Genomic DNA, 13,497 nt, shown 5'->3' with positions numbered 1-13,497 from the left:
CCCTTAAAATAATTTTTAAAAAATTTACCCAAGTTATAAGTAGAAATAATGACTTGTGCTAAAGGATTATAGTCTCCCTTATCTCTTAGTTTAAGAAAATTTATAAGTTATAATTTTGATCCTTCAAATACAGACTTTATTTTGGGGGGGTTATGGCTCAATATTCTACAATTATACCTAAGGATGGAGTAAAAACACAATTGTTTATAAATATGTTGGTATTTTATATAGTATAGGTTCCCATCTATAAAATTATAATTTTAATTTCACAATTAACTCAAAATTCCAGATAAAAATATCTAAAATTAAAATAATCTGGAACTTTTCATTCACATAAATACATATGAAATCATTATAAAATGGAACTGAATGATCCAAATTCTCATGGCAAAATAAGGTTTATATATAAATGAGCACATTTCTTAATAAGATTAGCTATTAATTGTTTATTTATTCCTCTGCAATGTTTTTGTTTCCTAATGCTAAATTTTTCTTATACAATAGTGTATTTTCTAATGATTGTAACAGACACTCCTTGGCATTTTCATCATCAGACCAGAAGAGTAATCTCAGACAGAGGAAGTAGAAGTGCACCAGAGACTGCAAAGGCAGCTTTAGCTGGCAGAAACTTCCTCCTTCTAGATGAAACAGGAGCCTTCTGGTGGAGGTATGGGTTTTTCAGGCTCTAAGCACATGCATCTGAGCAGAAGCAAAATGCTGATATCTAAGTGGGTGTTTGAGTCAGACAAGACATAAGGCCCCTTCCTTGCTAAGCTAAAAAGAAATAAAATGAACATTTATGTTCTAAGGAAATGCCAGGTGCGGCATTAGGATCACCCGCACACATTCTCTACTCAACGAAACTCTGATGGTAGGATTTACCCCATCTTACAGCAATCAAAATGGAGGCCCTCATGGTTCCTGAATTTTTATATGTGTGCTTATTGACCGAGATGCATACCAGAATTTAAAACATCATTCCATGAGGAGAACCTTTATACCCAGTTTAAAGAAGAGAAGTTTTAGACTAGATGACTATAATGAAGGCAATTTGTATAAGATGTTATATACTAAAATGAGTCACCTTATTCAAATTCCACGATGCATTTGGCACAAAAGAAAAAAAAAAAGTTTTCCTTAATGTATTCTTTGTAACTTATCCTAAATGACCAATTTTTTATTCTTCTGACTCTGGCAGGAATCTATGTAATCAGTCTCCACTGAAATTCATCAATTGAAGTAGTGACTTAGCTATTCCCTTGTAACTTGGGAGCAGAAAGAATCATTGAGTGTGCCAAGTACTCCCTGATTTCATAATTTCTGCATATGAGAGTTGCATAGCATTTTCACAGGTACACTCAACCTTTACAAAAACATCTGATGCAGAATCATCTCATTGTGTAATCAGTCTCTTCTTAAGTATATATGACTTATGTTTTCAAAGAATCCTAAAATAAATAGAAGTAGATGGATATGTGTAAATATGGCATTATAATTTTTATCTGAACTAGTTGCTGACTGTGAACTTTGAATTTCCAAGTAGATGATAAGTTTGGGCTCTTGCATCTTGATATCCATGATGAGTTACATCATGGTGAAGAAACAACATTAATTTGTGTGAAAATTTGTTTGGCAGTGGGAGTCTATGACCTATAACCGTAAAACTGAACAAATGCAATGCTCTTGGTTAATCACTAGGGAGACCGAAAGAGAATCTAAATGAATTAATGAGAAGTAAAGTATCATTACTAGAAAAGTAAATAAATAAATAAAGCAGGACCCCACTTTGTTATAGTGAACCATAAATTCATTTCCATAGGCTAGAGAAACAAATGCTGTATTTAATTTAAATGTTTATTAATACATGTTAATTATATAGAATAATGGGTTTCATATCCATATATGCACATAACATATTTTGATCATTTCCATCCCACCATTACCCCCTCTCTTCCCCTCTTATCTCCCCAATCCCCTTTCCCATCACTAAATCTCCCTTCTACATTCATATGGTCTATTTTTTTCTAGATTTCACATATGAGAGAAAATATGTGATGCTTTCTTAGCAGTTTATTTACTTCTATTTAATGCATGATATTTAACTCTTATCTACATGTTGTTAAAATGCCCACCATATGCAGTGTCTAGTGTTAACTCCTAATAGCATATTAAACCATTATAGAATCACCTCATAACTTGTCTCTCTGCTCTTATAGATTATAAGTTTAATGACAGCAGGTGTATGTTATTTTTGAGCACATTTTATGCTAAAATTGGGAACTAAAATGTGTGCGTAGGACTGTGTTTTACCTGTGTCACTTATTCATTCATTAAACAAATATTCATTAGATTCACAGTTTGTACCAGGTCATGTGCTAAATGCTGATCATGCAGTAGAGAACCAAGCAAACATGCTCTTCTCCTTCATATATTTTTTTAAAAAATAAATCAAGGAATAAATCAAAGTGCTTAAGTTCACATATAATTATTAAGTCATTGATACAGAGATCTAAGTGTTTATTTTTGTTCCAAGAAAATGTACTCTTCATAAAAGTATTAAGAAGCTAAAAGAAAAATCCTCAGAAAAAAAGACTAACTCCTATTTTTAATTAAGAATGATTATAATAAACTTATGAGCTACAATAGTGTCATTTTTGTACAAAGGCAACGATTACATCCCTTCTCAGAAAAAAATGAGAAATTTGTAATAAAGCCAGTCCTTTAACCACATTTACTTCAAAGAAGAGCAGAATAAAATAATAGATGCTACCAATTATGGAGTACTTGAAGATATTTAGCATTTCTGAAAACTAGGCTTGTATCATTTTATTATTTACTACTTCTGTAAACCTTCCTATCAATTTCCAAGTTCTCTCCTTTAAATCATGAATTTTGTCTGTCCAAAAGTAATATCTGACACGAGACTATTCCTCTACTTCATATAAGAATTTAATACAATCTTTAAAAAAATCTACATATGGTATTTAAGTAAAAAAAAAAAAAATGAGAATAACAACAACAACAAAAAAAAAAGACTGATTTTAAATTATCCAGGTCCCAGATCAGTATTAGTACATTCTATGACTATGAAAGGCAATGATATAAATCTTCCAAAGTCTATTTGTATGCCATCTGGGTACTACTCAAAGCTCCCTTTTATTTCAGTCACTGGTAGAGATATCAACCAGAGCTAAGCAGGCTTCAACTAGCTTTCCAAAAATACAGGACACCACTTCATCTCCTGGTAGCTGCCAACATCACACTTCCCATGCAGGATCAACCTTCACCGCAAGGTGAAACTTGCTCAGTAGGCCCAAGAGGAAGAGGAGACAATGCATGGCTCCACCATTAACCAAGGGGAAAGGAGGGCATCAGAGCTTCCCCTTTTATCCCAGGCAGGGCAGTCCGAAGCCACATTTATCAAGTTTCTTACAGATCTCAAAGGATGGGGGTCCAAGCTGTCCACAGTGGCTTTGTTTTTAAGCTCTCCTCAGTCATGTTTTCTTTGCCTTTCCCTCCCACGTGTTCCCTTGGATGATATGTAAAATAAACAACAGTAATAAAAAGCCCCCTTTTCCTACATCTTTGTGAGGCTCTGCTTAGGGGAGATATAGACTAAGATAGATGCCTTCTCCAAAATAAGAAAACAAAACACTTCCTAAACATAATTTTATGCTTACTAATAAGAACTTCACCTGTAAGAACACTTCAGAAGAATATTTGGGGCTGTTAATCCTTTATGATGGTTGTGCAATCAATTATCTGCATTAATCTCCAGTTCAGCTGCTAAGAGTTTTTTCATTCATTATTTCTGATAGCCTAGTTTGGCTTATTTTAATTAAATTAATTAAGTGAATGTTTTACCTGCTGGGTGAGTAAAATAAGTCTTTTGTGGATTTCTGGGAAGGAGATCAAAGTTACTGAAATGACTTTGATAAGGACTTTTTGTGTTTTTCTAGCTCACCTATTCTATGGAAAAACTCACTTGGTAAATTAACTTGGAAGTGGGGATCTTTTTAACCTGATCATCCCCCAACAGAAAAAAAAAAAAATGTGTGCCTTTTATACTTTCTACTGAGATACACTTTAAATCCACAAAGGAATACTATTTTTAGACCCCATTACCTACAGTACTCATTTGAAATCTCAGAATTCAACTTTCTCAACATTATGTTTTATCTAATATTTTAATGTGTTGCTTTTCGCACATGTATCTTTATAACTTAGATTCATCTTAGGTTTTCATAGGAAGTGCAGTGGGGTATTTCCTGACCATCTATCTCACTAAATCACTGGCTTCTTCCATACTTTTAAAAATAGAAATAATAATTATATGATAATCAGTAAAAAAATTTCCCCCATATATTCATGGAACATTTCTCATGGGAGAAATAAATGACACTGATTTTTGTCTTTTAAGATCTGTGCTTGTCTTTGATATTCAAGGGTCTGTGTAAAAGACTTCAAAGGATTTTAAGAAAGACTAAATAGAAACAATAATTGAATGATTTACTTCCAACATTTTAAATCTTCCATTCTCTGGAGAGGCAAGACATAGATTAAAATCTGGTCATGGTAATTATTATAAATGTTTGTAAGACTCACGACCCTCATCTTTAAAATGGCGGTAAAAAAAGTGGCTGTTCCCTAAGGTTCTGTAGATTTGGTACCATGAACTCCTGAAGTATTCAGCGTGTAAGGGCTCAGTAAGAGCTGCTGTTCTCATCATCATTAATATCATCCCAAACATCTTCATCATTGCCACTGTCATCTTCAGCGTGCCCAATGGCAAAGAATAGGAAAAAGCTTAGTGTGGATTATTCATTTCTTCTAAGCAACAATCCTATGAGGCAGTGGTGACTCTCTCAGATTTATAGGTGAGGAAACTAAGGAAGTTCAAATAAATCTCCCACAAAATTCCTAAGTGCTGGAGCTGAGATGTAAACCCCTGTCTGCTCAGCAACAAAGCTCATAACTTTCTACTTGATGTGGTGCTGCAAAAAATCAGAAGTCTATGAAACCACTTTTCTATGACGCATACTTTTCTTTTGAAATTCTCATTTCAGAAAATCTAATTTGCTAAAGATCATTTTCTGTGATTTGAGAATCCTTAATCGAGGGTTAATTCGCAATCAAAAAAGCTTGTATTCTGATTATTATCTGAATCATTGGTATCACTGTATGGTTTCTCACCTTATATTTCCTTCGTACTCTGCTGAAAATTATAAAATAGTCAATATAGAATTTCTGACACAGGGAAAGATAGTATATACTTCTCTAGCATGCTCTTTAATGAAGTGGAATATATATTTAACACTTCATTCTTTTTAAATTTTTTATTTGTTAAAAAGGAGTAACATCAAGGAGGAAAAAATCCTGTGGTCTAAAATTTGACTTTTCTTTTTTATTTTAATATTTTGACTTTAGATGAACACACTAGCTTTATTTTGTTTATTTATATGTGGCACTGGGGATTGAACCCAGTGTCTCACATGTGCCAGGCAAATGCTCTACCATTGAGCTACAACCCTAGCCCCAAAATCTGACTTTGCAAGCATCGATCATTGGTGTCTTCTCCCAAAGATATCTTGGACTTACTTATTTTGAGGATTTGTGACATCCAGAGAATCAGTTTCTCTCTCCTTTTCTACTCGGTCTGTCAGATTAGTAAATTATGAACACAGGGTAGTCTCAGTCTGCTACTTTCATTCCTAATCCCCTCTTATCTGCTATCTTTATTATAATTTCAGCTGAACCCTCCCAAAATTTACCTGAAGGCACTTTGAAGGTTACCAAAATCATGAACTACAGTGCCAAAACAAAATAACAACAAGAGAAAAGCAATTTCTATTAGTCTAGGTGTTTCTGCTTAAAGACTTGGGTGGCTTATGTGTCTGCATCTCAGAAACATGGTCTTCAGACAGCCAAAAGTTAACACTGCATTCAGTCATGCCTCATTATTCCTACCAGTATTCAATGAGCATCTATGTAGTACCTGCTATGTGCCTAGCACTCTTGTCAGCACTGAGAATGGAATAGACAAAAGCCTGCCCTTATGGAACTGATATTCCATACACAGATGGAAAAGTTGAGCACAAGAACAAAGAGGGCAAGCTAGCCAGCAGGCACCTCCAGGACAGCAGTTCTGTCTACTTGCTGGGCAAAACGAAAGGAGGTCTGTGGTGTGTCATCAAGTCCTAACCTTCAATCAGAAAATCTGAGTTCTAGACACTGCCCTGACACTTTTTGTTACTAATAACAGAGGAAACATGTCAAATCTTTTGGGTATCCGTTTGCTCAGCTGTGAAGGCAGATGACACCAATTCCTTTGTTCACTTTTTCTACATAACCATGTCCAAATTGTGTTAGCATTGTGTTAAAGACCCCAACAACTTCCTAGTTTGCCATTTCCAGTTTTCACTCCCCTAAGAAGACAAACCTTCCCCTTCCTACCTGGCTAATTCCTACCATTCCTGTAAGACTGGGTTCATGAATTTCTTTTTTCTGTGAGGGAGGGTACTGGGAATTGAACTGAAGGGCACTCTACCATTGAACCACACCCCCAACCCTATTTTGTATTTCACTTAGAGACAGGGTCTCACTGAGTTGCTTATCACTTTGCCATTGCTAAAGCTGGCTTTGAACTCGTGATCCTCCTGTATCAGTCTTCCAAGTTGCTGGGATTACAGGAGTGCACCACTGGGACCAGCTGGGTTCGTGAATTTCTTTGGGATGTTTTGATTGTTGTGAATTTTCTGTCACCATAGATAACATTATAAGACACACTTCTGGTAAATTTATAATGGTCTCTTTTGAAGGAATTTTAGAAGTGGAACTGCTTAAGTGAAATAAGAAGACCATGTTAAGGATGTTGATATAAATTACTAAAATGCTTTCCAAAACACTTGACATTTTATGTGAATGTCAGTCTTAAAATATTTGGCTAACTATGAGTGTTATTACCTTAATCTTTATTTCAGCCAATGGTTTGCCAGCATATAGATCTCATCATTCTACCTAGATTAGCCAGTTAGTAACTGTCTTACTCTTTTTTCCTCTTTTTATTGAGACTAATATTTGTACATCTTTATGGAATACATTATGATAATTTAATACATGTATACAATATGTAATAATAAATCAACTCAGGGTATTACCTATTTTACTCTTGAAAATTAGCTTATAAAGCCCAAAACACTAAACACACAGAATACAGTGTTTGTTGCTCTATCAATCAATAGGACCCAGGACATTAAAATATGCAACTATTTCAAACTTATGCTTATGTATTTATGAATAAATGTATTTTTAACAAAAATTGAGCTCACCTGATAGCTTTCCACTATTTTTTCTAAAACATGTTTCCAATGAACTGATATCTCAGAAGATGATAAGACCTTTACACCTACTTCTGTGGGGGCTTCACTAGGAGCTGAAATTTGATGAGAACATTACATTTTAGATGCTTACATAAATAAATTTGAATAAAACTGCTATATAAATGAATTAGAGCTATAACATTTTAAAAATAAATTAGTTTTACTATATCTCCATTTATTTTTATTAATATTACTATGTGCACACATTTTCTTACACATAAAAGATAATGTAGACATACAAATATTCATGCACTTTTATAAAATATAGGAAATTTGGGGGATTTCCATGATATCTTTTAGCAAGAAGTACGTTATTTCACCCAACTGATATTTTTAAGAAGGCCTACTTATATAAATTAAAACTGTATTTATCTATTCTATCTTACCAAAAGTAAGAACTTTGGGATTTACTATAAAACTTTTTCATTATAATGAAGTTTTTCCTACTTGTTATTTATTTATACAAAACAATATAATTAATAAAAAAAAAAACTTCCCTCTTTTATGTTCAAGCTAAGATTTTAAAAAAGAATGTAAGATCCTTTGAAACAAGTTGTGACATCCACTGTTTCTTGGACTCAGGAAAGCTTTTTATATGTCTAATCTTACAACTGGGCATCAAGTCAAATATGTATCAAAAAGGCCTCTGTTCAGGGAGAAAAAGTAATTTACATCCCTTATGAAATTTACACAAAGAAACCAGGGAAACCTTTAAGCAGGGGTGATCAATTTTTATTATCTTTCATTAAAAGGCCATAATCCTATTTAATGTTAAAAAATGTCCTACATATGAACACTGTTGCCTTTCCAAATCAAGGTAAACATGTAGCACTGTGATGGATTTCTTAGAAGTAGAAGAAAAGATTAACAACTTATGCAAGTTTCAGCACATGTGAGTTTTATGAGACTCATGAAATATTTAGGAAAGAAATATAATTAAACACAAATGGCCATGACTCCATAGATGACAAGCATGGCCTTTTGCCTGGAAGCTTACTTTAGCATCAAATACAGCAGTAAAAAATGATATTGGATGAAAAGATAACTTGTAAAATACTTTTAACTTTCATTTTCTCCAGGAGATGTAATCATGTTTTTCAAGTTATTAAAATTGAGTCAAGTTATCACATTTCTGCTGAATAAGTACAGGAATAGGGAATATAAGATTTGTCATCAGGACTTTTGCAAGGTTTGATTATAAACAAATTATTTCTGCTTTTTATTCTTTTAAGGTATTTAGCTGAGCTAAATGACTCCTATGGTTGCCTTTCATATGTGCATTCTTGAATGCATCTTATATATATTTAATATATATAACATGATGTTATAAGATACATGTACAATAAAATGACATAATTGGAGTATATAGATCATGAGATTATTTGAATTCATATTTCATTTTTGAACAAATATGAATGCTAAAGAGTCAATGCCTGAGGACTATATGGGAGAAGTTCAGTTGAATTCTAAGGGACACCTGTGTTAATATAAAGTGAAAATAATGTAAATTGGATGATGAATTAGTTGGAGCCTTTTTCCTCATAGAGAATAGAAGAGTACCTCACACAGTTCTAGTTTTCATACTCTTCCATCCTGGTTTTTTGCATGTGTTCCAAGGGAAACTTGGCTAAGGGTAAATGTTTAGATCAGAAGGCAATGAAATCTCTATTTGCTTCCCCAGTCATTAATTATTTACGCAGTGCACATGAGTAAGAAGACATAATGTGGACATTTTATCTCTTTGTAACAGGAGCATAAATTAAAAAATCTTAGCAGCTTAAATAGGAAATCATAGGAAACCAGACAATTATGTTTAAAATTGTAGGTCATTTTGTCTAGATATTTAAAGTCCTTTATGAGCATGCTTAATTTAGTTAGTTTCTAGAAAAAGAGAGAGCCAGTATCAGTATTTTTCCCCTAAATGGCCTACAGGACAAAAACGTTACCTTTAAAAGAAAAAAATTCAACTGATTTTCTGATTCCTCTTTTATATAATTATGTTTAGATTCCCTTTAATAAAATTTCAGCACTCTATTATAATTTAAAAAACTTACTTGAATGCTGCGATCACACAAATTTTGTATTATAATTTTGAGCAACTTTATAATACATATGTTTTACAATACATATGTTCTAGAATGTTATGCAGTAGACTTTATAAATGCATAAACATAAGTTCCAATAAAGTATTGGAGAATTTTGACAACCAAATTATAATTAAGAGGCAAGGAACCGGAGTCTACTTAACTATATTGAACATGATCTAAAGGATGAAAAAAAGCATGAGTAACACTCTTGTCATTTACATGGAGAGACTGAGATTTTACTTTGGCTCAAAATGATACTCATTTGCTAAATATGTAGGACTATAGAAAGTTCTTAATAAGTAAGATGGGACAGAAAGCAAACTGAATATCAAAGATTTGGATTCCATCTCCCTCATCACATTGGTAAGGCCTCTGACCTACCGTCTTGTGCTGAATTAATGACAGCTATGAGGCTGTAGGGTCCATCTCCTTTGTTGTTGAAGGCTTTCACTTTCACTTGAAATGCAGTGGAAGGGCTCATGGTTTCATCTTTATGAACATATCGGCCAGTGTCTGGATTAGTAACTGTAACTTTTTTCCATTCTTCTCCATCAAAAGGTTTAAATGCCACTATGTAACCAAAATTGTTACCATAGTGGTATTCTCTTGATAAAGGCTAAATAGAAGTTAAAATATTAAATAGGTTTTAGTGATAATAGCAGGGAGAAAAATCTTATGAGAATAAATATTCACCTGGAAACATGCTTTTCCCCAAAATGTATTTGCTCATAAGTTAGTTCTAGTGGAAAATGCCAGAATAAAATCATGCTCACATATGTGATGATCTCATTTGCCAAGTGGCATCCTTGCTATTTCTTAAACTCTCCATGAGCTCCTGCCTTGGGCCTTCCCATTTTTAATTTCTTCTGTCTAAGATGTTCTTCTAGATGCCATGTGATTCCTCCGAAACTTTCTTGAGCTTTCAACAATACTGATTCTCAGGCCCTATCCTTGGAAACTCAGTTTTGAATTTTAAGAGAATTTCTAATTCAAATTTTTTTGACAGCTCATTTTATTGTGAAGCAGATACCAACAGGGTTTACAAAACTCATGCGATTTGGAAAACATTAAGATGTCTTAATTTTAATATTTCCATTTTGGGTAATCACATTGACAGTAAAACTTAGAAATAAATAACTGGAGATTCAGAAAAGCAAAAGGTAAGGTACTTTTTAAAAATCTTGCTTAAAAATCTAATTTAGGTGGCAAACATAAGAGATGACTACAGAGCACTGAGTAAAGTCAAGTTCTCCTAAATATGCACTTACTGAATAAATTAATTTGATTCATGCAAAGTTAAAAATCTGTCTTTTTCTTATAGTCCTCAAAAATCCTTTGGAACCTAAATTGTGTTCCTTAACTATCTACAGAGGTTAAACATTAAAAATATGAACTTCATAAATGAATTTATATAAAGTATTAAATGCCAGATGTCTACTTCATGTAAGTCTGTGTTTTCACAATCTTCCCCACACCCTCCCAACATCTCTCCCACTTCAAAAACCCACAAGTACTATAGTTTGATATAGAACTCTTCTTTGCTTAAGAAAATGTAATAAACTATTTATATCCCTTAGTAGCAGTCCCTTGGATGACTTCTAAGACTGATCTATCATGATGGATTATACTAGGAATCAAAGTAAACCTGAATGAAGAACAATCTCCAATTTAAAAATGGGTTTTGAAATAGTTTCCAAGTTGACTCTTTGGAGTTCAGAATGCCAAGAGAAAATGTTATAAATTACAATTGGGTTACCAGACCACAATGAATTCAAAATATCCTGGAATCAGATAGTTGAATATTTAATCTTATAGGCAATTGCCTCTCTGGGTTTGGGATCCTTGTTTGTGTAGGATCTGCCCCCCTTAGCTTTTGCAAACCTGATGAAATTTGACATGCATGCAAGGAAAAAAATAATAAAGTAATTCATTCTTGTTTGCGGATTGAGTGTTCAGTTTTATTTTGAATTTACTGCAGGAAATAAAATGCGTTTGCAATTCAGTGTAAAGTACCCTATAATACGTTGAACTCATCAATACTTACTGCCCATGTTATAGTCAGTTCTCTGTTGCTTCCACCCCCACCTCCCACATCAGAAGGAGCCACATTTGGTGCTGAAACAAACAAACAAACAAATATGTGAAACAATAAAAATAGAGGTTACATAATTCTTTTCTGATGGTAGTGTTCTATTTACCACAGAAACCAGGATTTTTTTTTTTTTGCTAGGAAAAACAAGCTTCCTGCATGATCTACTCAATTATAATAACAATGACTCTCAGTAGCTGTAATAATCTGTTTTACTGCCAAGATAAAAATTGATTCAGTGCCACAGGAAATGTGCCGGTTTCCCTCAGCAAAGGAGAATGAAGCAAATTGGCCTCAACCATCTTTTGTGTGTGTGTGTGTGTGTCCTTCCATTTAACATGATTTTGAAAGACTAGATATACTCTGTTGGAAAACATTTTAGAGCTCTCACTTGAAGCCCTACAAATTTCTAACAACTCACTGTTTTGTCATTTTTATGCTTCATTCTACAAAATAATGTTAAGACACCACGAGTTTATATTAACATTGGATAATGTTTCCCCAAATATCTGGAAATAAGAGAAATGTAATAAATCTAAGATTGTCTCTTATGCTCTCACTTCCAATTCTTAAGTCTCTTTTGGAAGCTTGCCCCATCAGTGACTCCAACCCTTCTGCTCCGGATCCTCTTACATCATCCTTTAGTCTCTTTCTCTGCTGGAGAGTTTTCACACTGTGCAGTCTCTCTGCTCTGAAGGACTTCCCTGTAATGCTGCTTTCCTCTTAATCCCAAGCCATTACACCCTTTCCTGTCACTGAAGTATGTGAAAGAACGGATATATGACTGTCTTTTGTGTTCATTACATAATCACTTTTTAACAACCCACAATCAGTTTCCACTTCTTCATATTCCTAAAAATCACTATTTCAAAAATTACAAAATTGCTTTTAACTGCCAAGTCCAGTGGGTTCCTTTTTGTTCTTCTCTCTCCTTGAAACCCCTTCAGGGTAGGCACTGTATCTTGTTGGATGTGTAGACAGCCTCTAACTGGGGACGTGCAGATGAATGAAGCTTTGTGTGTTCTGAGTATGCCCCAGCTACTGGTTGCCAGGGATGAGGTCTGTGTTTCCATAGGCTATGTACATTCCCCATGCAAATGTGTTGGCTCAGTGGGAGATATTATTCCCCCATCTGTTAACCCTTCCAAGAGAATGAAATGTCATTTCTTCCCAATTCCCTTCCCAAGGGGACACAGTCATACCTTCCTGAGAGTCCTCATAGCAAGGTGACATTCACTGAAGTACAGATTCTAACAAATCTGTACTTGTGATTTGTGATTCCAAAAGTTCTTTGATGAAATATGTACATTTATTGCACAGAAACAAAATGCATGCTTTCCTTTATATTTATGAAACTATATGATGATTTCCTTTATTCATGAAAAAAGTAGAACAAAATCTGAGTGATTTCAGTTTACTACTAAACTGTTACCATATTGAGTGTTGGAAGGTGAAATTTAGTGCACAGTGTTGTTAAAAGAGAAATTATTTGTAGCTCTTTAGTTAAAATACATATTGAAGGCTGAAGGGATATTAAAATAACTCTGGAAAGTCTTCTAAGACTATAACTTATATTCTAAAGTCAAAATTTCATATGCTATAGAAAAATAAAAAGCTGTTGTCTAATAATCAATAAATAAATCATTTTTTGTTTAAGTACAAGGTTAGTGGTCATAGGCAAATTATTGTAAAAATAGTTCTAAAATAATGTACTATACTGTAATTTGTTGAATCAAATATTTCCTTCCTTGGGACAAGTATATTAGCTAGGACATTTCACTGTAATGCATTTTATTATAATCATTTTTAACCTTAAGAACAGAATGAAAAAAAAATGGGTATGTTTATATTGCCACTTTATGTTTAAGTGCTTCTTAACATGCTTCAAGCAAATAATTCAAGATTGATTTGTTTCTCAAATATTGCCTATTGGGCTCATGTT

At 33.6% G+C, this 13,497-nt stretch overlaps 1 protein-coding gene across 5 annotated transcripts in view; it reads right to left on the bottom strand.

Moving 5' to 3' along the window:
- Cntn1 (contactin 1) overlaps positions 1–13,497 on the bottom strand; it is a 364,554-nt gene that overhangs the window by 38,655 nt on the left and 312,402 nt on the right. For all 5 annotated transcript variants that reach the window (XM_047548775.1, XM_047548778.1, XM_047548779.1 and 2 more), the window contains 3 exons: positions 11,511–11,581; positions 9,848–10,082; positions 7,329–7,432 (listed from right to left, as the gene is read on the bottom strand). In XM_047548775.1, coding sequence (XP_047404731.1) covers positions 7,329–7,432; positions 9,848–10,082; positions 11,511–11,581 — 410 coding nt within the window. The remainder of the gene's footprint in view (positions 1–7,328; positions 7,433–9,847; positions 10,083–11,510; positions 11,582–13,497) is intronic.

Source organism: Sciurus carolinensis, chromosome 4 (genome assembly GCF_902686445.1).
Source record: "Sciurus carolinensis chromosome 4, mSciCar1.2, whole genome shotgun sequence".
Lineage (NCBI taxonomy): Eukaryota > Metazoa > Chordata > Mammalia > Rodentia > Sciuridae > Sciurus > Sciurus carolinensis.
This window is presented reverse-complemented; position numbering and strand designations above follow the sequence as displayed.